Genomic DNA, 25025 nt, shown 5'->3' with positions numbered 1-25025 from the left:
TCCATTTAAAACAATTTAATAGGGGTATTTCCCGCAATGCTACATACAAGAAACTATTTTAAATAACATTAATACAAACTAAGAAAAGTCAAAGAACCCGAAGTTAGAAAGATTTTATCTTTCTCTCACATAATAAAAGACATAATACATATGTTCATTCAAGCAACTATATTATCATAACTGTAAGAAAAAGCTTAAATAAAAGCATTTAAATGAGGGAGCTAAAAGTCAGGCATCTAAATCCAAGTGTAGGCACTGAATAGCTGGTTTGATTTTCAGAATTGCAAACCGACCGACACCTATAGAAGTTCCATTAACACTTATCCACATAATTTAATTCATCTGAGTAGGTCCATCAAATTACAAGGGAGGATTTATATGCATAGATCACATGACTAATGTTTACAGGATTACAACATATGCTGATATATGGGTTTAGTTGTCTAATTTAAGTCTCAAAATTTAAAACTTTCAATCACAACATTTAAAATATGAGATGTTCATTTAATTACGCATTTAGGATATATGCTATAGTCTTTAAAAACATATGCTGTGAGGAACTCCCACTAGATTTTAAAGCAGAGCGACTAGTACCTTTCTTCAACGTAGCAACCAGAGTCCTCATGATCAATGTATTATTTGAAATATTGAGGTATACAAATAAGAGAAATCACTCAGAAGCAGTCATCTTCCTTATTGAGCATGTTACTTCCACAGTCTGAAAGCAGAAATCCTGTTAGCAGAGAGTTCTGCTTAGAAATGGATGACATAGATAGCTCTGGAATTTTTGAAGTTTATGTAATTTCCTAAATGCCTAAAAAAGAAACATAATTTTTTATACCCCAAGCTTTAATCAGGGATCAGTATTTACATTTTAATCAACACCTTTAAATACTTCATTAAAATCAGGATACTGGCCATCACAACACCATTAATATCAGTTAGTTAAACATCTTCTCAGTTGCTAAATGAAAATACACTTTCCAACACAAGGACTTTTAATCATTCATCCATTATTATTGATCAGGTCAGTGACACATTATTTGTCTTTACTATGCTCTTGTTCTAATAAATCACAACAGCAAAATAATTAGGTTGCTCTTTTTAGCACGAAGTGCTTTTCAAATTTCTAATTTTATAAATGCTGATGGTCATATTAGTATACATGAAATAAAGTGACAAAATGTTTAGACAACCAGGGTTCAAATCACCATAACAGTTATTATTAATATCAAGCCGGCAATGGTCAGAGTGCTACAGCACTGAAATTGCAAGATAAGAACATATCACCAACTAATCAGGTAATGTCTATGCAACTGAACTCATCTGAGGTCTTCTAACCACTTCTGTGGTAAGATGAAAATATATACCCACTTTGTTCCCAGGAGGGAAAGACAAGGCAAGCCACTGAGACTGGGTCTTACCCTCTTCATCACCACTGAATGAGCAATTAGAGACTGTTCTGGTTTGCAATACAGGTAAGAAACTGTTCTTTTAAAAGACCAGATCTTTTCAAAATTTAAAACTTGGTGAAGGATTGATCTTCATTGAGTCTACTCAGATGTTTTCAACTAGCAGCAATCCACCTTGGTTTCAGAGTAAAGGTCTCAAGTATCCTAGTTCCATCCTGTTTTTTAAAAAACAAACCAAATTCAAATCATTAAGGCTGTGTCAACTTGATTTACTTTTACCAAATGGAACGGTCACTTTAAGGACCTTCAAGTGGAACAATTGGTCTTGTCAATTTTCCAGGAAAAGTCATTGCATCCATCGGAATAATTAGTCTCCAACATCACCATCTCTGTCACCTATGAGCCACAGAAAATGAAAGCCTATAGCTAATAAGGCAGTTCCAAGCAGATCTCCCAGTGCAGTAAGATAAGGGATAGAAAAACTGTCAGGATCTTTTCCTTTTTTCCAGAAGTGGTGCACCATCCAGTCAGCAATCCATAACAGAGTAAACACCTACGGAACATCAAATAAACAAAATCTGTATTATTATCACTTAAGTTATATTGAAAGGAAGTCAACAGCCAACATTATTGGCTCCTTAGTACTTAGCACTGTTGTATACAACTGCTTTTGACAATTATTTTCTAAAAACAGTGTTTTTGAAACACTCCCCACAACTAGAGACAGGGACACTTAGACAACTTCTCCGAGTCAAACACACGCACAGTCAGAAACAACATACTAAATCATTGACAGCATTCTTCACCGAGTCTATGATTGAAGATTTCTGAAAATGGAAAGAAAAAGCAAAAATTCCAACGCAACATGCGACTGCGCTTCTCCCACAAGACAACATTCTGTACAGCGAGAGTGTAAGTGGGGTTTTGAGATCATTCAGGACCAAGTGATGTTGCCCCTGATGAAAACACCCAACACAGGCATAACTCTTGTTCCCACAGGTCTAGAATTGAGCTGAAACCAGATGTGATATAAAGAATAACTGGTCAGATTAAGAACAGTTTCATCTGGATTGTATGAACTGCAAAAAATGGCCTAGAAGCTACTTTTATGGATGAAATACCAGCTTCAGCCCTTCCGTAGTAAGGCACACCTGCAATATATATTATGAAATTGTCACTCCAGGCTGAATTTATCCCATAGTAAAAGATTTCATTCCCAACTGTGACTGTCTGAACATTCGAGAGGTTTGATCTTAATACCAAAGTTATGCATAATCATTAATCCAGTTTTAGAAAAGAATTCTTTTAATGTTGCACAGCTGTATGATAAGAGATTCTGGTTCAGTGGAATCATGTGGTGTGGCACGGCATGAGATGAATGGAGAAAAGACCGCTAACTGAGCTTCCACTTCTTTTTTGTCTCTTCTAAGGAGCTGCTTAAGATTAAATAAACACCATATTTTATGTATTTTTAGTTAATTAGATCTTTATGAAGGGTAAACTTGAGACGGTTACTACCATAATTCATTTTTAAAAAGTCTACTATGTACATTGAAAAGAATATGCAGTATCAAAAGTAGTAAAAGGTACAAAATTTGTATTTTGTTTAGTAAATAATCAATTACTGGTATCAAAAGCATCTTCATAAATGTATGCACGCATTTATGAAATACTGATAAGATGGTTGCAGGACACTCCACAATGCCAAGCATAACAAAATGAATGTCATATGAAAAAATGTTGAAAAAACGTTGAAAAAGTTTCTCAATTCATCTTTGCTTTGCAAAAGTGTATGTTAAAACACAAGCCTGAATTTCTAATTAAAAAAAAAAAAAGAAAGAAAGGGAGGAGTATTTGCTTAATGAAAAATGCATGGCTTATTTATATAAACATATCTTCTGAAAAGGGAACTCTGTAGTCTAAGCTAATTATGCAAGTCCTAGGTGTGCTGACTGGAATCCAAACAAATATATTTGAAACAGATGTTTTCTTTGGAAGACTATCAGATTCTTTGAGTCAGCTCCTTCTTCTAACAGAGACAAAAAGAGGCCTGTTTATAAAAGATACTGTACATTAACATCTCCTACAGGATGTGCACAGAAGACTCTGCAGTGCCCCACATCAACAATGGTTATGCATGTTCTATTAGAAGATAAGCGCATTCACTCCAAGAGTAATTTATAATGCATTTATATGACAACCAATTAGACATAGCATATACAGTTCAATTTAAATGACAGGATGCACTTTTGGCTTTTAAAAGTCATGACACGAAAACCTTCAATTTGTCTATATATTTTCCACCTTAAAATAACTGACTTAAACTATTGTGAAAAATGGGTAGTTTGGAAATTAAGTTTTGTGAACCTTCTCATATTAACTTACAGGTGCATAACAGAAATTATAACAAACTCGGCTTCTCTAAGTAATAAGCAAAAAGTTATAGCATATTATATAAAACTGATGCTTTTGAAAGTATATGATGGCAGTTGGGACATCTGGGCTTGCGGAATGAGACTGCAGTTCTCCAGCCTGCGTTTTGGTGAAGGAATAATGCTGTCATCATGCATTTGCATGACTGGAAACTCACTAACATTTAAGAATTATAGAGATCAGTCTTTGGAAATGATTACGTATTTCGCCACTGTAGTCGGTGTTGCAAGATCAACACGAATTAAATCTTTAATGAGATTTTACTTCTTATCAATGTTAAAGAGGGGGAACCAAAGTCATCAATCAACTGTTATTTTTGAAAAAAAATAAGCAAAAGCCCTACTACGAGTTTGCTGATTTTTGAAAGTAAGACAGTCCCTGCATTTAAAGTGCTAAGAAAAGTCACTCACAAAGATCTGTCAGAGGTAAAAAGAAGAGAAAAATCATACAAAAAGACATTACAAGGCTTGTTACTTTAAGTGGCACAACACTTCACATTTTCTGGGATTTATCAGTGACCTATACTTATTTCAGCAAAATCACACAGATGGCACAGCAGAACAAATACTGTGTACTTCTACTCTGCACTCATGCTATGAAGAAGAAAGCCTTCATACTGCAAATTGAAAACCAGCTGGTTTTGAGGGAAAAAATGAAGGGATCAACATTACAGAAAAGCCTAATAAGACAGTACAAAAATGATCTGTTTAGCATGAAATACAGAGGAAGAGAACAATGAAGTGGTTTTTTGAAAAAAAGAGATGAGGAGTAGTAGCATTATGAAACAGAGCCCTAGGAATTCTTCCAGACTGAAGAATTAAATAACCCTGAGGTTTAAAAAGGTAAAAAATAACTAAATATCTATATACATAAAAGGGTCTATCTAAAAAAAGGGAGACACTTTCTGTTCGCTGATGAAAAAAAAAAAAAAGGCCAGAGCAAGGATTGCAAAAATACAGGCAACATTCCAAATCTTTTGATATTTTAAAAGGAAGGTCATGCTGAGTTATTACTCTTCTGGAAAAAAATACGATCAAAATTGAGGAAAACGAAACTAAAGACATCATCAGTTTTAAACCAAGAAAATATGAAATAAGTATCCCAATAATGACTGATATTTTCCATTTATCGATGTGCATTTGTAAAAAGACTTATCAGTCACATTGTCAAAAAAGGTCTTCAGAAGACTAAAGAAGCAGAATATAGCAATAAGAATGAGAGGGAGGGAGGGAGGAAAGGAAAGAGCAAGAGTGAAATCTTTATCAAACCCTAATGATGAAGAATCTGAAAATAAGGAGTATAAGTACATATATTATTTTGTACAACAAAGGACAGAAATAGAGTAATTCTCGATATTTAACTTTCGGATTCCAATTATGAATATCAGACTGAAACTGAAATTGAATATGAATGCTGAAGTAACAGTGAGCCTCACTATTTAAAGCTCAAATCTTATGATTGCAAGACTAGAAATGAGAACTTCATACACTACAAAGCAGGTTTTTTCCTTTGTTATTGGGCACAAAATTTGCTTTCATTCTTTGCAGGTCTTTAGATACAAATAACAAGTTTAGCTAAAGAAAAGTTATTTTTGGTCTTTTGCATGGAGTAAGGATCCCTACAAGCTATGCACGTTTTTTCATGTAATTAGTTTCTCATGATCTCTGCAATGGAAAAAGAATGAAACTCTTATTTAAAATAAAAATACACAACTGCCTCCAAATATTCTTAATACTGTCTAAGCTTCCTATAGCCTAATTGATACATTGCAGGATGCTATAGTATTTTTATTGTTGCTTTCATCTGGGATGACCATATTTCATCAGTGAATGTATGTCAAATTTACAGTGATAAAAGGTATAACATTCAAATGCATAGTATCTGTAAAACAGCTTTGACTCTTTGTTTATATTAGTTTATGCATTGGTTGCTGTAATTAGTGAATTCCAACATCGGTCTGGCATGAGAAAGTTTAGGTTATATATTTACATTTGTTTTTGCACACAGGCGTTATCAAAATTCTACTATAAGTTTAGTATGTAGAACGAAGTCCTTTTAGCAGTTTATTTCGCACGCCTTAGATGGACAGAATATTCAGCATGTTACTGGTACTGCTGATTCACCTTAAACTGTTTCCATGCGAATGAGCATTACAGAATAGTTTAATTCTGTTACTTTAGACAGGAAACACAGATGCAAATAAACTGTGGTAACCTCTTTTCAAATGCATTTTAATTTTGCTTTACCCTCAAACTTAAATTGACTCAAAATTCACCTATAACGTAACCATGACAAGATCTCATAATTACTGCATAAGCACTCTTATAAATCCATGAAATTCAAAGGTAAGTTCATTTTTTTTAAAACTATGAGTGAAAAAGCCAAGTATCTCTAAAACCTACTATGTCCTGTCTCTGACATCTTTCTCCCCAGATTTATGGTTTAGGTCTTCTCGTGGTTTTGACCTGTCATTAAGTTAATTTTTAAATTATATATCACATTTCTCAGATATTAAATGGCTTTTGATGTCTTCATGTGAAACCAAGTGGTAACTGTAAAGCACTCATAATTGATCTACAATGAACTTACTTGCTGAATTTCCATTGTCTACAGCTAGAATCCTGTAGTCAGTGAAGTCCCAGAGTAGGGTCTACACATGTGTTTCAAGAGAAATTTTTTTCCACTGTCTTCTCAAGTTGCGTATCTGGTGCGCGTCATGTCCAGGGGAAATAAGTCGCTATTTTCTCCAAACATACAGAGATTTCTTTCAATGTCTGGCTGCAAAGAAACCACTGAACATCACAGTTTTTTCTTCCTGTTGTAGTTCGTGTTGTAGCTAAATGGTATGTAGCTACACTATGGTATCCAGGTACCCAGACACAGCATACATTTACGTAAGACTAAAACCTCATCTACATAAAAAAGAAGACACCATTTTAACTGAAGCTGTTTCTAAATCAGTTTGACTATATTGATGTAATTTTGCGGGAACTTTTTTTTTTATTCCACAGTCTGAATCCAAATTCCTCGTTCTGTCCTTTTGATTTCTTTGTGGCTTTGCCAGACACCCTGGTTTGACCAAGACATTCCTAATTTCAGGCTGTTTGTCATCTGTCTGAATGAGGAGTGCAACCCAGACCATTAAGCATTCAGGTATGCTCAACCTGCACTAGCTGTAGCACAAGTCAGTGTGTCATGCTACGTACATAAGCACCTTGAGCTCTGCCTTCTGGCAGCAAAAATTATATATTCCTGCTAATGACTTGGTAGGAGCTGGGCTTCCACCACAGACACCAACACGCCTGGAAGTGAAGAGTAGGCAGTACCCACATTTAGATTCCAATGAATCCAGCAAGTCTGCTTCTCATGTTGCAATGAGAAAGCACTGAACGTGCGCAACTGTCCAGGTTTGGACCTTAGTTTCCGTATTTCCTTGAATCATATGGTCTCTCTAGCAGCTATATGCTCTACATTTCAGAAGTAACCTTTCCTATCAGAAAAATCAGTATTTAAAAGGCATCAACATTTTCTCTACAAACACAATCTTCCTTATTTCTCTATAACGTACAGTATACCCCATGATCTATTTTTCCACATGGAAGAGGCCCATGCCATCATTGGAATCCTCACACTAGTAAGAAATCCATGACATTTTTGATGGGAGCAGGCAGTCATTATCAGCACTGCTGAATTCTTGGTTTTCTATTGCCCCAAACAGCCCTGAAGCACTGCAAAAAGTTACTTCACAGCAGTAGACACCTGACCTTCACGGGATAAGAAGGACTGCATTTTGGAATTACTTATTTGCTTGGTAATAGCTCTGGGAATCTACTATTGTTTGTTTATTCCCCGAGTCTTTAACATAACTGTGTGCTCAGATTTGGTTAGGAGGTGTGAAAATTCCTTAGAGGGCGTTTTACTGGCTCAGTGAGAACATGCAGAACAGAGGCCGCCTTTGAAAGCTCAGAGCCCCGCGCCAGGACTGATGGCTTCGCAGTCCCAGTGCTGCTCTCATTCTACTGCTGGTTGACAAGACAGAGGATGAAACTTTGTTCGGCGCCTAGCCTCACACAGTTAAAAAATACTTGGGCCTTTGTGAGGTATAAGAGGAGAACTAGTTTTCAATAAATATATTCTCTGTTGGTCAAACGTTAGATTGTAACTGCATGTAGCAGTTACTGGTATGTGCTCATGTGTGACTTGGTTTTGTAAAATTTTCACGAAAAGAGTATTCCTCTTAAATAGAGGATACTCACCAAATCCAAAACACATTTAAAATCAATATACTGGTTTTCAATAATGCACATTGGCTTGCCCAGATAATGCACGCTGCATTATGTGGAGTACCCTACATACTTACAGGGTATACCTACCTCATAATCTATTTTTTTTTGTATTTTCCTCTGACACTACCATTCATAAACACAGAACAGACTCTTCACTACAGAGCTAATTCAGACCTTTTGAGCTCGAACCTAAAAGTTCTAGATGAATGCACATTAACACAAATATTTGTGCAGTTTTCCCTACCTTTACGAAAATATCATTGTGGCATCCTAGCCCCACTAAAGTCAAAAGGAGCATAGCCTTGCATTTCAATAGAACCAATTTATAAATTTAATTGAAGAACATTTCAAGAATATGTATTTATTTAAAGAAAAGAAACAACTGAAAATTAAAATAAAAGAAAATAAAATACTTTCTGGGTTTTCTTAAGTCTAGAAACCCAGAACTGTTTTGTTCAGAGAGAATCAGGGAGAATGCAGACCATAATACTGGCTACCCATATTATTTAAAATATCTTAATTTAATGATTTTTAGAAACAACTACCTATTCAGTGAAACTGTACTTTGTTTTACTACATAGTGTATTTTTGGTCAATAATAACTAAATCATACTGTTGCTAATGTACATCATGCCATATTAATTACTTATTTCCCATACATATTTCAATTAAATGACATGCTGGGGAAAGAATATCTAAGAACAGGTGGGAAGAAGAGAGCAAAGAAGCTGGTAGGCAAGGGTGGTGAAAAAACAAAAATTAAACTATGAAAGTATCAGAACTGGATGAAAATGAAATTAACTTTGTGATTGGAACTTCAGTAATACTGTATAGAGCTTGCAATGCAAATAAATTCTGCTTTATCACTTTGGGAAGAAGAATATTGAAGTTTACAAGCAATCTAAAAGTCCTGTTAAAATGCCAAATAGAATTCATATATGTGTTACAAATTTACTGTAGATATAATGTGCAATAGCATAAACTGACAGAAGAAGAGAGAAATATAAAAGTCATAATTAATTTTTTTTTGTGTTAATATTTCCTTGATTTTTTTTTCAGCTTACTATAACATTCCAGCTCTACTTTTGTCATTTCCCTAATCCCTTCCCCTCCATTTTAAACAAACACAAAGCTGGACAATCAGAGATAATAAACAGATCCTGAAGTTAATTAACAATCTATTTCAGTCCACTGTAAAATATGTCATTAAATAATTTAACATCTTAAAATAGTCACTTGAATTTTAAAGATAGAAAATTCGCTTTGTTGCTGTTGTTGTTTTTTAATTTAGCATTAATTTTTTAACATAGTGGGAAAAAATGTAAATAGGTGGTATATTGCCATAATCATCATTCAGTTAACCTTTCTGCTCCCCAGCGCAATATAAGTAAGGAACTGCAAAGGGCAAAGTAGTGATACCACACCTCCTCAAACACAGGACTGACCATAATTAACTCTCACCTTTGGGAATCACTATGTTCTATTAAAGTATCATCTACCACCTCAAACATAAAAGATACAGCCTGCAAGCAAGCTTGTAACTTTTGACATCCATTTTCATATGCCTTCCATGCAAATTGAAAATAAATGCAAAGTCCAATATATTATTAAAAAGGCCTGGAATGCAAATCTCTTACTGCTCAAAAGACTGACAATGGATTTGTTTTGTTGATAATTGAAATTACAATAATTAGCTCTGTAGTTTTACAGCAGAGCTGGAAGAGCTCTCATTGGGAGAGATTTAAAAGAATTCTGGGAAAATGAGATCAGCAGATGTTGGCTTATGCCAAAAGAAATGGCAGCTTGAAACCTGTTCTTTACTATATCCAGGTGCATAGATGATGTCACTGAAAAAAGGGAAGAGGAATGAGTGCAAATATTTAAGTGTTTTCCTTGAGAAATGAGAAACTTAAAAGCATACAACTGCAGCAGGGAAGTGCTTCCGACCAACAGGTAAATAAAATATGTTCAAGATTTAAGGGTTAAAGCAAGAATCATCGCTCCGAAAAATTTAAATCTGCTCTAATTAGAGGTATGCAAAACTTCAATAATCACTACTAGAAAAATGCCAGAATAACTAAAATGTGGAAAAGAAACTCTTAAATATTTTCAGAAGGTGTTAAAAAATGTGGGGTTCCAAATTGTAAATCTGTCAAGATCCATAAGAAGTTACAGTGTGCAATACTGTTACTCAGTTTCAAAGTAAATACATCTCAAACTGCCTGTTATGGCTAAAGACAGAAGATAAAGAGGAAAAGATCATCTATAAAAGGAAGTGGGGGGAAAAAGAAAAACAGCTATATGTCTGCTTTATAGGTGAAAAATCAAGAAAACCAGGTGTGGTTTTATGGACTGCAATGGAGATGCATGATTGCAAAACTGAATACTCCAATCGGACCTCGATTTTTATAAATTCAACTTTACACGTGTATTTGTGCCAATGCTGGGTCTGAATTACTGTGTGATCTGAAAGTCCTGCCCTAATGCCTTGACTTGGTTTTCAGCTGAACTTCTGCCTTGCTCATGTCTTACCCTATCCTTTGCTGCTGAAGAAAAGGTTTGTATCCCTGAACATGTTACGATTGCAGTTCTGTGAGTAGGAGGACTGTATGGATTTCACATGGATTTATGAATTCAGGTTGATTCCCATGTGAAATCTCTGAAGTCTAATAAAGGCTGAAATCACACTGAAGTCCCACCTTTAGCAGCGGCATTAACAGGGACTCTTTCCCCACCTATTTTTGTTAAGCTTATAGGAACTTAGTATCACTGAGAGAGCCGAGACTTAGAAAAACTTGACTGAAATGGGCCAAAGGATTCAAAAGTTATTAGAAAGGAAAGAGTGAAGGAACAGCACCATTTCCTTAGGAAAATACATTATAAAACAAGTGATAAGGCTGGAAACTAGGAATATCATGTAATAGGAAAATAAAGAGTAATTTATAACTTTTAGTATGACATTCTCACTCGCAAAGGTCGGAATGTTACCAGTTATATTCTACCTAAAAAGTATAGAATTTGCATATGAAATTAAAATAGTAACAGTTTTCAAAATCTATTTTTATTGAAATAGCAGTGTGATAAACAGAAAGATAATTCAGAACATTAAAAATTATAAATTTTTGCTGAGGATTGACTGATGATAGTTGTTTGTATTTTAAAACCTAATCGGTTGCATCTTTAGAAGCAGGACATGTATTTAACTTACAGATATTTCAACTGTATTTTTATTGTGTAACATGAACGGTCAATTTTTGGTTTTAAGGCATGATGAAACATTATAGTCAATTCAGCCAGGTTTTAGCTGAAAATTGGCGTGGATTTAATAAAAACATTTCCTTTTGTATTACTGATTTCTCCAAGAAAAATTATTTCATCTTCAGAAACTGCTATTTCAAAAAGCATCTTTCAAGAACTGCCCTTGCTGGGTGTGAACAGGCCACTAGGTAAGACCAGCCAAAATAATGTAACAATGTTTGACAATTAATGCAATTACAATTTCTTGTACAGTGACAGACTAATTTTGACTTTAATAAATATCAAGAATGCACTATGCAAGCCATAATATTCTCATCTACTGCATATTTGACTATATTAACTAAAACGGTAATGTGAACCACTTTAGGAGATTTCTTTGAGAGTTTTCCTTGATGTATTCATTATTCATAAATATACTTTTCCTTATCCCCTTCTCCCCTCTAGTTGATTAAAATGATAGGGGTTTTAGATGCAATGGTTCCAAGAAGCACGTGAAAGAGAAAGCACAGGATGCATGACTGGGAAATAACGCAGTCAAGTGTCTTCTGAAAAGCACTCACAATATACACCTGTGTAAGCTGTATACATGTGGAGATAATTAGTTACTTCAAAACTGTTCGGAAAGCCAGTATTAACATATACCTTCTTGTATTATTCATGAGATTTCAGAAATCAGATAAAACATTATTCTTTTAAAGAATTTGATTTTATACGAGCATTTTCAAGTTGTACTTATTCTTACCTGTAGCAGAGCTGCAAACAAATATACTGCTATAAAGATAGGAGTTAAAGAAGTGTGGCCGCTTTTCATTAAGTGGATAGTGTACAAGAAAATCAGGTGTCCAGGAATCACCAAAAGAAGCAGAACTTGGGCTGATTTGTTATTTACTCCTACAGTAAAAAAAAAATCCAAAATTCAGTTTAGCTCTTCAATTACTGTATCAGATTTTTATTAATTATAATATAAAAAGCAGTTTTGGAATTCCACAGCATTGACTATTGTGGAACAGCAGGCATTATTTTCTGCTAGAAGACTCCTTTCACAGAGGTGGAAAAAGCCACCTCTATTGTCTGCCAGAAAATTTAAGCAGGACCCTTCCAGAAGAGGGTGCAACCTGTCTGCTTTCATTCTCTATCTAATACCATCTACTTTTTTGGAGCTGCAGTGACCTCCTAAAGCCTTTCTAGGAAAGAGGATGTTTTGGACACCATATTCAAGACATCCTCAAAAGTACCTTATATTTCTAAAAAGTAATCCCACATTTACCATCTTCTCATCCGTTCCAATTAATTTCATAAAATGCAAGTGTAATACATGCTGTTGACCCATCACATTTCACCACAGTTACTACATTATTAGGAAAGGGGACAATACAGGGGAGGAATAAGCTGTGAAGCAAGAATCTAGAAAGAAAATGGCAAATGGGAAATGGAATGCAGGGACTTGGCTTAGTGAGAATGTTAGATATAAAGTTTGGTTCTAACAGGACATTGGTTTGAACTTCAGGAGTTAAATGAGAAAGGTTAGGAGCAGGTAAACAAGCTAAGGAAAGATGAAGGTTGAAATCCTTCGGAGTGCATATCATAGGGTCCTATCTTCGACCCTTGCCAGGGTTACACCTTTCCCTGTGTTCCTCTCCGCCCATCACCTCCTGCAGGGAGTTCCTTGTGATGCTCACAGGCAAACCCACTGCTGCCTTTGAACTGCATGCAACAAGTTCAGTTTGCTGCCATTTCACACTGGGAGCACAGTCTGGCATACAGGGGGAAAAAGAGGAGACATGAGACAGTAGTTTTAACAATTAACTGACTAATACATACCTGTACCATAATAGGTTCTGCATGGATAATAGCAACCTTTGGCTTCTTCTGGCAGTTCTCCAGGAATGCTATGTAAATGGAGGTAGGTAGAAATTCTGCTAGCTTGAATAGCTACTAGATTACCACCAATACCTGAAATAAAAAAGGAACAAGTGGTAAATTTTCAACTATTTTTTTCCTCTAGTAGGCAATATTTTTGCAAATTCACCAACTTCCTCCACGTTTACCACAGTCTCCTACACACAAAATTCAAAGAGAAACATCTTTAGAATGTATATTAGTTATAGACAGGCTAACACCAAGCACCAAAGTAAGTCAAAAAACTTGGTCTGCAATTTAGTGTGTCACTGGATATTTGGAATATCCATATTGGAAATTTGGATAATTGGAGATCAGTTTTAAGTCATGGTAAGTGCAAAAGATTCCTCCAAAAGGTTCAATGTGATGCTGTCTCATAGGTTAAGCTCCCTTTTATTGCTCCCTCTTGTTTGGAAATCCCTCTTGGAATAACAGAAGTACTACACAGTTGTGCCATTGCTGGATTACCTTCCTAGGTCAGTATTGCTGGCAAGTACAAATAACGCAAAGCAGATGCACTCGCTACCACACGCATAAATGCAGATTCCACACACAGAATCGTAGGGCTGGAAAAGACTTCAAGAGCTAATCTATCCATTCCCCTTTGCCACAGAGCAGGATTAAATATAATCTTCTACCATTCATAATTCAGGCTGAAAGGACAAGTGTCTGAATAACTAATTTTTAAAAGAATGGTAGCGATGGAGATTCTACATTTTCCTTGACAACTGTTGATATCCTTCCCAATAGAAAAAAAGATTTCTATGAAACGAACCACCCTATGGCACGAAGAGAAGTGGCTGGCATTGTTACAAGGCCACTGTCTATAATCTTTGAAAAGTTGTGGAGATCAGGGGATATCCCTGACCACTGGAAGAGGGCAAATGTCACACCCATCTTCAGCAATGCATTTAACAGTTTCCCACAGCTTCCTCCTAGACAAACTGGTAGATTACAGACTGGATGGGTAGTTTGTGAGATGAGTCGGAAAATGGCTGACAGGTTGCACTCTGACAGTGGTGATCAATCGTTTCTACTCGGGCTGGTCGCCTGTCACACGTGGGCTCCACACTGTTCAACATCTTCAAAAATGACTTGGATGATGTGATTGAAAGCACCCTCACCAAGTTTGCTGGTGACACTAAGATGGGTGGCGAGGTGGATGCGTCAGAAGGGAGAGCCATCTTATGGAGAGACCTGGACAGGCTGGAAGAGTGGGCTACCAAGAACAGTATGAAGTTTAACAAGGCAAGCGCAAAGTCCTGCACCTGAGACAACATAACGAAAAAGCCCAGTACAGGCTAGGATCTGTGTGGCTGGGGAGCAGCCTTGCTGAAAGGGAGCTGGGGGTCCTGGTGGATGAACATGAGTCAGCAGTGTGCTGATGCAGCAGCGAAGGCAAACCAGATCCTGGGCTGCATCCATTTCTACTTGCAGAGATAGAGACATGATCATCCCACTCTACTCGGTGCTTGTCAGGCTGCACCTGGAGTACTGTGTCCAATTCTGGCCCCCACAATTCAAGAAAGATGTGGACAGAACGGAGAAGATCGAAAGGAGGGCCATGAAGATGATCCAAGGGCTGGAGAACCTGCCCTATAAGGAAAGACTGAAGGAGTTAGGTCTTTTCTCCCTGGAGAAGAGAAAGCTTATCACAGTTTTCCAGTGTTAAAGGGTCGATACAAAGAGGACGGAGGCTCTCTTTTCACAAGGAGCCACATGGAGAGAAAAAGGGGCAATAGGTACATGTTGCACCAGAAGAAGTTTCGTATCAATATAAGAAATTTTTTACAGTGAGAACAATCATTCGCTGGAACAACCACCCTAGGGGACATGGTGGAATCCCCTTCACTGGAGGTTTTCAAGAAGTGACTGGACAGGGTGCTTGATAATCTCACCGAGGCTCCCTTACCCACAAAAGATTGGACCAGATGATCTTTTGTGGTCTCTTTCAACCTAGGATGTTCTATGAATTTTTACTTTAATGAATAGAAAAACAACTCAGATTGTTACATCTACATTATAGAACGCAGTGGTGCTAGCATAAAATTTTCCTGTTGTTATTATACTCCAGAGTTGTCTACTTGCATATCAAGCATATACTTTTCTTCCCCCGCCCCCGACGTTTACATAGCAATGGGCTGCTCTGGGAAGATATGATTAGGCAGAAATAATGCAGATCTTGTCCCAACTTAGGAAGGAGAAAGTCTTTGTTTATTGTAGTTGAACTGATTTGTTTATCTGATGTTTAGGGCTTTGTTTGCTTGCAGAACAAATATCTGTGGTCACCAGAAGACTATACTTGTGAAATTCCTTTGGTGGGTATGGAGTGGCTAAGACAAAGATGGAATATTGAGAACTTAAAGAAGATTTCCTGCCTCATCACTGCTTAAAGGTAATTAATGGGAGAACTTAACAAGGAAGTAGCACTGTAAGCAAAAAGCTTCAAATACAAGTCAGGAAATGAGATATTAGAAAAAATCATGGAGTTGGCAGAAAGGCCTGTTCATGAAATTTACCTGCATCTTCCCAGTCAGAAGATACAGGGAAAAATATGAACTACCAAAAGGTTGAGTCAGTCTTTTAGCAAAGAAAATTAAAATAGTAGTAGCTTTTTTTCAGAGAAACTACGGAAAGAGAAGTAAAATAAGAGATTTATATAAACTACAAAAGGTGTTTAAACAAATTTTTTAAAAAATCTAAGTAGCGTCCACAGTCTGTCTTTTCCTTGAGAACAATAAGTTTGAGACTTCTGATCAATGAGAATAAGGTATGGAAAGGGAGGCAGAGATAAAATTACCGATCAATGCACTACATTTGGATGGGGATGAGATAATTTCTGTGACTGAATTATGAAAAAGCTGTTATGTAAAACTGCTTCTTAATAAAGCTACAAAGCTGGGGATGGTGCCATATGACTAGAAAATATGTTTCTGCTTTAAAAGTTTCTGCTTTAAAAAGAGAGGATAAAAGCAATCTGGGTAATTACAAGCAGGCTGACAAATGATATAAAACTGATATATTCAAAACAATATTAAAAGAAAAAATTCATAAACTCTTATCTTACTATCTCTATCTATTACAGCACTATGAGAAGAAATAAAAGATAGAAGTAAATAGGGCTGTTTTTCAAGGTATGCTTTGAGGTTTGTAGCAATGCAACCATAAACCATGTTGGCACAAAAAAACAGATTTCAAGTATTTCCTAGGAGGTATGCAATTTCCTCTTGTGACTGACAATTATCTGCTTCAACAAATTCAGTCAATCAGAAATATGACAGATGATCTGGACCTCTTTCCCTAATTAATAACAAAGGAAACTGCATGAGAGAAATGAATTAAGGAAAATGGAAATCTGCCCATTTGAAATGGCAGTAAGAAACCTGTCTGGACAACAGTGACATAGACAAGTCTATGAAAGAACGTATGAGATTGGTTGTCAGTCCTTTGATGCATCGCTATTAATCAAAAATCCTTTTACTTTTAAAACCATTGTTTAGAGAAAGTATGTCCCAAGCCCTGTTGTGCATGTAGATAACAAGAAAAATGAAGGAAAAATAGTAATAGTGATTCTAAAACAAACTGGACAGCTCTGGGATGCTGGCAAAAAGGAGGTGATATCTGCTCTGCAAAGGAAGCTAACATGCTAACAAAAACAGCCAGTGTGGGGTGTGATATCAAGAGGTGTAACAGTCTCTTTTCTATTTTAACTACAGCTAAGTTGAACATATGCAATCTATTTTAGCTAACTGGAAATGCAATATTCATATATTAAAAATATTATTTTAAATTTCATTTGTTCTTAGTCTCAATAATCTAGTATCAGTGCTATGTGGATATTTTTAAACTCACAGAAGACAGGCAGGTGTACTGACATGTAAAAAGCTTCTAGAATCCGTATATCGCTCTCAGTCTCAACCAGCCGACAATGTTGGTGATGGTGATGGACAACAGCAGTCATGCTGTCTTTTAGTTCTGTCCACCCATCTGCCAATTCTTCCTTCTAACTTTTTTTGAACCTTTGGGCCAATTTCAACCACATCTGAGACAAGGATTCCTAGAGATACTATCTCCAAATCTGGTTAAAGAAGCTAACAAAAAGGAAGCGGTGGCCAAGTAAATAAAGAGAAAGATTCAAACTCCGTGCCCTCAGTGAGACAAAGGCAGTGATATGAGCTGTACAGTTAACAGTATAAGCAGGCCAGCTGGCCAGTAAGCACCTAGCTTGGAGCTAGGCATGATGCCTCTTGCTCAGCCAGGAGTTCAGTGACACAGACGAGGAACGATGATGTTGTGGAAAGCAGAGGGAGAGTGGAGAGAACGCTGTGAACAGCGGGTATTGCAGGGACATGAGGCCACAGGGAACACAGGGGCTTGAAAGGGCTATCTGGTGTTCTAAAAACTCAGCATGGAATCAGGTTTCATTATTCTGCTGGTCACAGAATGACTTGTATAAAGCTGTGCATGCATTGAATGAATCACTTCAATATGTACAGAGATACACAGTTTGTTCTGTAACAGCAGTTACCGTGTATGTGAAGTTATCTCGGCAGTATTAGATTAATCAGATCCCTGCAAGATGCAGAAAACAGATAAAACTGCGTAGGTTGACAAGATGTCAATACATAAAATTGATAGCTTCTCAGCATCCTCTGACTGCGTAACACGGTTGTGTGCTCAACAGCTGCTCATATTATGAGAATCTCTGTAGACGTTTATGAGGACTGTTACCATGAACATTTAAGTCAGGAAATTTTTTCCTGGAAAACAGTATTTCAGTCACCATAGCAAATACTTTATAATACAGACTAACTTTGTTAGCTTCTTTTCATTCTCATGAGAACTACAACCCAGAGGAAAATAATTTATTTCAAAAGTAAAATCCTGCAACTGTTACTACATTCCTCTCAGAACAGCAGATGTGTTTAACTTCAATATGAGAGTGCTACTTTGTCAATAAGCAGAAGAGACGTTGTCAGCTAAAGTGTGAAGGATGTCACACTGACTTACAACATTAACAGAAAATTGAAAACCTCATCATTTTATCGAGCCAGTTAAGGGCTAAGCAAGAACAAATACTTCTTCTGAAAATTGTTATCACAGTGCTTTTCTGTCTAACAAGCACAGAAAACCGTATTCAAAGTAGAGACAAAACCACATCATGTATTTGCGAATAGGCCTACAGGCACGATTGTGTTAATCATTATCTGGAAAAAAGATTTTTTTCTAATAATAGAAGTCACCATACTATTCTGAAAACCACATTAAAAGCACTTTACATCAATGCATCTTAAAGAATATTTCAAAGCAAAACTGTGTCTCATAACCCTCATTACAGGTAAAAACAGAAGTTAAGTGAAACTGGATGGGTTTACTCATGCAGACTAGTCTGAGACTATCCAGCATTCTGGGTAACACATTGGGCTGTTTTTTCCCCTCAGATCTTATACTGCATGTTTTAATAAACAGGGCAACATTTTCCAGGGAAAACTGTGAGGAGTGGCTGATAAACCAGAGGGTTGTACTGGGATCCAAAGGGCACTGGATAGGCTGGAGAATTGGGTCAAGAGGAATCTCATACAGTTCAACAAGAGGAAACTCGAAGTCCTGCATCTGGGTAGGAATAACGCCATGCACCAGTACAGGCTGGGAGCCGACCATCTGGAAAGCAACTCTGCAGAGAAGGACCCTGGAGTCCTGGAGGGCAAGAAGTTGACCATGTCCCTGCAATCCACCTTCATGGCAAAGAAAGCCAACAGCATTCTGGGCTACATTAGGAAAACCATCACCAGCAGGACAAGAGAGGTGATGCTTCCTCCGTACTCTGCACTGATGAGGCCACATCTGAAGTACCATGTCCATTCCTGAGCTCCTCAGTACAAGAAATGGACTTAGCGGAGTGAGTCCAACACAGGACCACAGGGACTGTAGCATCTTTTATATGAGGAGAGACTGAGTGCTGTGACTGTTCAGCCTGGAGAAGAGAAGGCTCAGGGAGATCTTATTAATGTATATAAATACCTGAGGGGAGGGATGAAGACAAGGGAGCCAGGCTCTTCTCAGTAGTACTCGCCGACAGGACAAGAGGCAATGAGAAAAAACTGAAACACAAGGTATTCCATCTGAATACAAAACCCCTCACTTTTTATATTGAGGGTGGTTAAACACTGGAACAAGTCGCCCGGAGAGATTGCGGAGTCTCCATCTGTGGAGATATTCAGAACCCTACTGGACACAGTACTGGACAACCTGCTCTAGTGGACCCTGCTTGAGCAGGGGGTTGAACTAGATCTCAAAACGTCTCTTCCAACCTAAATGATTCTGTGCTTTTATAAAAAAGTAAATAAAGTCACCTCTTCCTTCCAATTCTATTTTAGCTGTGTTTCTAACGTGCAGAGCAACCACTACTTACTTATTGCTTTTGAAGAACAGATGTATCCACCTAGACTTAGAAAATGACTCTAAATTTTGAATCTTGAGCAGACAAGGTACTCATCTTCCTGTGATTTTCCAAGGTAGCTCACTGTCTTTCAGACACCATCGGGAGCTCCTTGCTCAGGGTTTTAATTTGTCTGCAGGCCATGCACCCAGAATCAAGGTGTTCCAAAGCCTAAGTTGAGAGTAGATGCAGCCCTCTAACCTATCTGTAAGTGTTCCATGGGTAGAATTGGAATAAATTAAGATGCAGTCAAATAATATGACTACTGTTCTTCCTCTCAGACGTCTAATGCAATGCTACAGAGTATTGCCTAACTAAACATCACTTTGATAATTTGCTTTATCCCTAGCATATAATAAATACCTGATAGTCTTATTTAATATGCACTATTCAAATCTTGGACTGAACAGAGACTTACTAGCTTTCTTTCGTCTTTTCAGCGGTGCTTGTCACTATAAATTGGAATGCTTTACGAACATTAATGCATTTATTTTTAAAACATATCTGTTGAGTGATATTTTTGTACTCTCTGCAGAGAGCATTTTTCAGTTTTGGATATCCAGTGTAAAATACTTAAGTCTTTTTTTTCCCCAAAATGTTTCAGTATTTGAAGCAGACTTCTCAATTATTTAATTTGTACCAATAAATGTTTAGTATTTCTGTGGGTCACATCCAGAATCTCTAATCAGGGATTCCAGAAAAAGAGAAGAATTAAGTTATTATTAATTATAAAAAGTCTGGTTTAAGGTACTTGTTTAGCACCAGGGGAGAACTGTATGATAGGTAACAGCAATTTTTCCAAAGCAGTATTCAACTACTTTTTTTGTAAAGTCACTTCCTCTCCTCTCATGCTTCCTTTTTTCTTTTTCTTAAATATATGTAAACAAAGAAAGGTTCCTGCAGAAAACTGCCTCCTATGAAAGCACTGAGACCACAAGATAAACCCTACATATTCAGTTTTAATGACCAGTGCCATAACAGTTCACAAGACTATAAAGAACAGCTGTTTGATGTGGCATACAAATAATTGTGCAGGAATGGCAAACCATATGCATATCAATTCATTGAGATTAAAGATTTTTAGCAACCCAGTTCTACAGAGAGAGATTAACCCGTGACAGAATACCATGTTGTTCCCAAGCACTTACAATATAGCTTGTGCAATGGCACAAAAATCAATTAATACCCACGTAAGGGAAGAATAAGGCCAATGCAATTCCCAAACTGATTTTTCCTGTAAGTCTATCAAGAGAAGAAAGGCAAGAACATTCTCACTTTTGTGCACTCCTGCATACAATGCACAGTTCAAAATAGTCAATTGTGCCAATTAGTCTTTCTGCAGTTCAACAACTTGCTTTTTGATGTCATTTGTATTACAAAAATGAAATGAAAAGGATTTGCCTTAAAAATCATTTCTTTCTTATGCCTAATTAAATTTTTTTCTGTGATTGTCAAAAAATGAACATATTCTAGATATAATTTTGACATGGGAAGTAATAGTTACTGAAATCTTATAAAAAATTTACAAGTGAGACATAAAAGAAAGAACACACATCTCTAGTAGCATAGAATACACAGATTTACCTGTACAGGCTAGCATTGAAATTAAATATCCAGAATTAAAACCCTCCTCCTTTTTCATGTGAAAATAAAGACTGAATTATATTATAGAATTGTATCACCATTTTCGTACAGTATAGGTGCCTTCTGAGATGAAGACATTCTTTCCAATTCAGGATGCAGAAAAATTAATTTCCTACACAGCTAAATTGCTCTACTACCATACAGGTACACTAATGCTTTCCCTTGTAATTTACAGAGGCAAATTTCAGATGCTCAACTGTCTGAGACAACGGTGATCTAATCAAAGCACTTCTCTGTTGTGTGAAAGTTGAGAGTACAACTGTGCTATAAGAGATTAAAATATACAAAATTATTAAAAAATGCATTTTCTTTTTTGAAGAGGAATGGTATTTGGGTATTTTCTTTCCATATTCTCCAAAACACACAATTTACAGCAAAAGCTCTCCAAAAAACCTGAAAGTCTGTCATTCAATTTATCCTACTAACAGATAAAAAAGGTATGGTTTGGGGAATATACAATGTAACGTTAACTTTCAGTTCCCAGACAACAGACCTTCAGTTAAGTTTTGTGTTAGATTTTCTCATATGGATTTCTCATATTCCTTGTTCTACATTTATTCCCTCCAGATATCAAGTAATCTTACTATATGTGCAGCCAAAGAGTAAGAAATACTACAACAGTTTTACGTTACCCTTAAAGAGTATTGCTTCAAACCAACTGCAAAGGCAAATTTTTCTACATAAAACCTGCAAAGTATTTCTGATTTTCAGATGTTTTCAGAATTAGTTTGCAGATCCTCCATTCTACAAAATGCATAAAAATGGGGTAAGGTCTACCAACGTGTTTGTTACTATGCAGTAACTCCTGAAATGCAAATACTTAGAAGACATCTCACAATGTTTTGTCTAAGCATACAACGAAAATGGGAAGAAAAGTGGCTCCATCTGGTAACTGCACTGTTCATTTCTGCTGCATATTCAGAGGCATATAATTGTTTAAGGCATTATCTTTTTTCTGCACAAAAGGAATTCAGTTACTTGCAAATTGCAATTCCTGAGCCAAATTCAACACGCTGTGATGCTATAAGAGGATTTGCAAATTTTAACTCTCTCATCCATTAAAAAACATAAAGATCAACTTCAGTATCTAGGCTGAAGCACAGCCACGCTTGGCCTTCGTTATTTTATTCAGAACTTCAGCACATCAAATACAGACATCTAAATTTCGAGTAGTTTATAACTACCACAATGGCCAAAACCACAAAATTATTTATTTATTTTTAAAAAGCGGAGTTACAATTTAACCCAACCAACCATAGAATTAAAAATAATTATTCATCCCAAGAAATGTGTTTAACAAGGGAAAATTGGAAAAGCGATGGTGAAATACTTCTGGCTGCCAGCAGTAAAGCTGACTATAAATGCCTGTCTGCTTAAGAACTATTTTAATATTCTTGGCAAATATTTGCAGTTATTGTTAATAGGGGTAGGAACCTTTGAGGTTGCTCAAATTCCAGACCAATATTTCTTAAACTAAAAGACTTCTGGCTCCACACTGTAACATATGTGATGTAAGTAATTTGTCTCCCATCTAAGAATATGCAAGTCACCTAGACAGGACCAGTCTGAAAGCTTCTTAAAGGCGCATACAGGAAGTCTAACACCTGACAGCTTTGCAGGGCATACTGTTCAGGACTTTGAGATACGGCAACTGGCACCAAAAAAAACCAGTGACATCTTGAAATCCTGGACAAATCTACACTGTCCTCAAATTTTGTCTGGACACAATCCCAATAGGTTACAATATTTCTTTCAGGTTTCCCTGGTTTCTTTCAGGTTTTCTGTGTCACAGGAGCAATAAACTTTGAGGTAAGTGAAAGGAAAAGGCATCTGAAAAGTGTTTTGAGGGGAAAACCTTCAGCTCCTTTTGCTACTTAGGCTTACAATGAGAATTCCAAGGCCAGGAAAGCACTGGTAGAGAAAGCCTTCTGCAACAGTAATCTTTAAAAAGCCATCTGTTAAGTGGTCTAGCGCACCTTTTGTGTCAGTAAATGAGTGTCAACAGATGTGCTTTTTTAACTGAAAGATTTCCTAAACTCCAGTTTACTACACTATACTGACCAGCAATATCAAAAGGTGCCACTAGAATTATGAAACCCAGGAGAGGCTAATCTAACAGCAACCCAAAAAATCACCTACCTACAATTTCCTTTTCCAGGAGGTGTACCATAAAACAGGCCAATTCTGCATCCTCTACACAGAACATATTTTCTCTACATTTTCCAATAGAAATGCCACTTTCCTTACAATTCTGAGGGTTGAGGGGGTTAGCACACGCACATACAGCACTTATACGTTGCTCCCCTCTGGTCTTTTGTGGATGAGGGAAAACCAGAATTCCTTAGTGCTTCTGTTGTTGCACAGTGGTACTGCAAAAGCATTATCACATGGGCCTTAGGCTAACTTTACTTTACACTACTGTTACAAGACTCTAGTCTTGGCCTATTAGGCTTGTCGTGAGATTGTTATGAGCTACAAAATGGAGCTCGGTATGAGGTTTCTCTTCTTACAATGTAGAGTTTAAGTTTGGGATAATAGTAAAGGTCTGAAAATATGGACACGGGACTTGATGGTTCATTACTAGTCACTGAAGAAGTTTAAACTTTGAGAACTGGGAAAAGACTGCTTTACGCGTAACAAGAAAAGGAGCTAAGCATGAAAAATCCAGATGAACAATGGAATGTGGCTTGGAAAATAACATTCTCAGGCATTGTGTAGCTCTCCAGGGGGCAGATGGCAAAGGCTAAGAGCAGTCCAGAACTGCAAAACTTCTTATGAAAAAGCAACATTTTGAATGCGGGTGGTACAATCATCACAGGAATCACCACCACAGGACCACTGTGGGAGTGCCACAGCTACAAGCATGCCTCTTGCCATCCCTGCCTTCTTGAAGGACTCTTTCTCTCTCTCTCTCTGTTCCAATAGCCCCAGCTTTCCCTCTCTTCCACGTGCCTTATTCTTCGAGCATCTTTCCATTTGGCAGCTAGTCACACAGCGCTATGTACAGCTTCTGGCTAGTTCTTTTTCTGTAAAGATAGTTCAAAAGAATGTATGCACGTTGCCTTAATTCTGTTGAAAAACTTCTGAAAGAAAATAAGAAACAAAGTGGTACATTTACCCTTTTCTCTAGAGGCATGTTTATAGTAAGCTGTCATTCTTAGTAATTGAAATTATTTACTTAAGTCCAATCATTAGCTAAAAATGTTAAAAAAGGTAAAATGTAAATACACAGGCAATCCAAGTCTTGCAGCCAATTTCTGTGAAAGAAAATGACCTTAAATAGGATGCATAGTTCCACTTAGAAGAGCAGTCCATAACCGCTACAGGGTAAAAGACCATCATCATCATTGCAACATCTGGTAGGAGCATGAGGCCTTGAGACAGGCATGTATCCATGAGACCTGTATCCATTATAGGTAGCAAGTCCAGAATAAGTGAGTCTATAGAGAATAAACGAGTCTATAGAGAAAATCCAGAAGTATTCCGGTACTGCACTGAGGCAGAAATAGAAGCCTATGGGGAAACAGTAAGAAACAATCACCAGACAGTAGCTGGCTATTGTAATCAAGGGATGTCATCTAGGAAAGCGGGACCACTGGTAAAAGTACTGGTTTGGGTACACCTTCCTAAAAAGAAAAACAATCCTCTTCTCTT

General features: G+C 36.9%; 1 protein-coding gene across 2 annotated transcripts in view; it reads right to left on the bottom strand.

Annotated features, from left to right (window-relative positions):
* The window catches only part of SLC41A2 (solute carrier family 41 member 2), a 57591-nt gene continuing 32566 nt past the window's right edge, over positions 1 to 25025 (bottom strand). The window contains exons 8-11 of one of the 2 annotated variants that reach the window (XR_012586291.1): positions 13211 to 13342; positions 12132 to 12280; positions 6435 to 6623; positions 1863 to 1965 (exon numbers count right to left, since the gene is read on the bottom strand). Coding sequence is in view for 1 of the 2 variants with exons in the window: in XM_074581150.1 (XP_074437251.1) it covers positions 1780 to 1965; positions 12132 to 12280; positions 13211 to 13342 (467 nt within the window). In the remaining variant the exon portion in view is untranslated. Of the gene's footprint in view, positions 1966 to 6434; positions 6624 to 12131; positions 12281 to 13210; positions 13343 to 25025 lie in introns of both variants that reach the window. The other variant, XM_074581150.1, reaches the window with a different exon arrangement.

Source organism: Larus michahellis, chromosome 1, assembly GCF_964199755.1.
Source record: "Larus michahellis chromosome 1, bLarMic1.1, whole genome shotgun sequence".
In the NCBI taxonomy this organism is placed as follows: domain Eukaryota; kingdom Metazoa; phylum Chordata; class Aves; order Charadriiformes; family Laridae; genus Larus; species Larus michahellis.
This window is presented reverse-complemented; position numbering and strand designations above follow the sequence as displayed.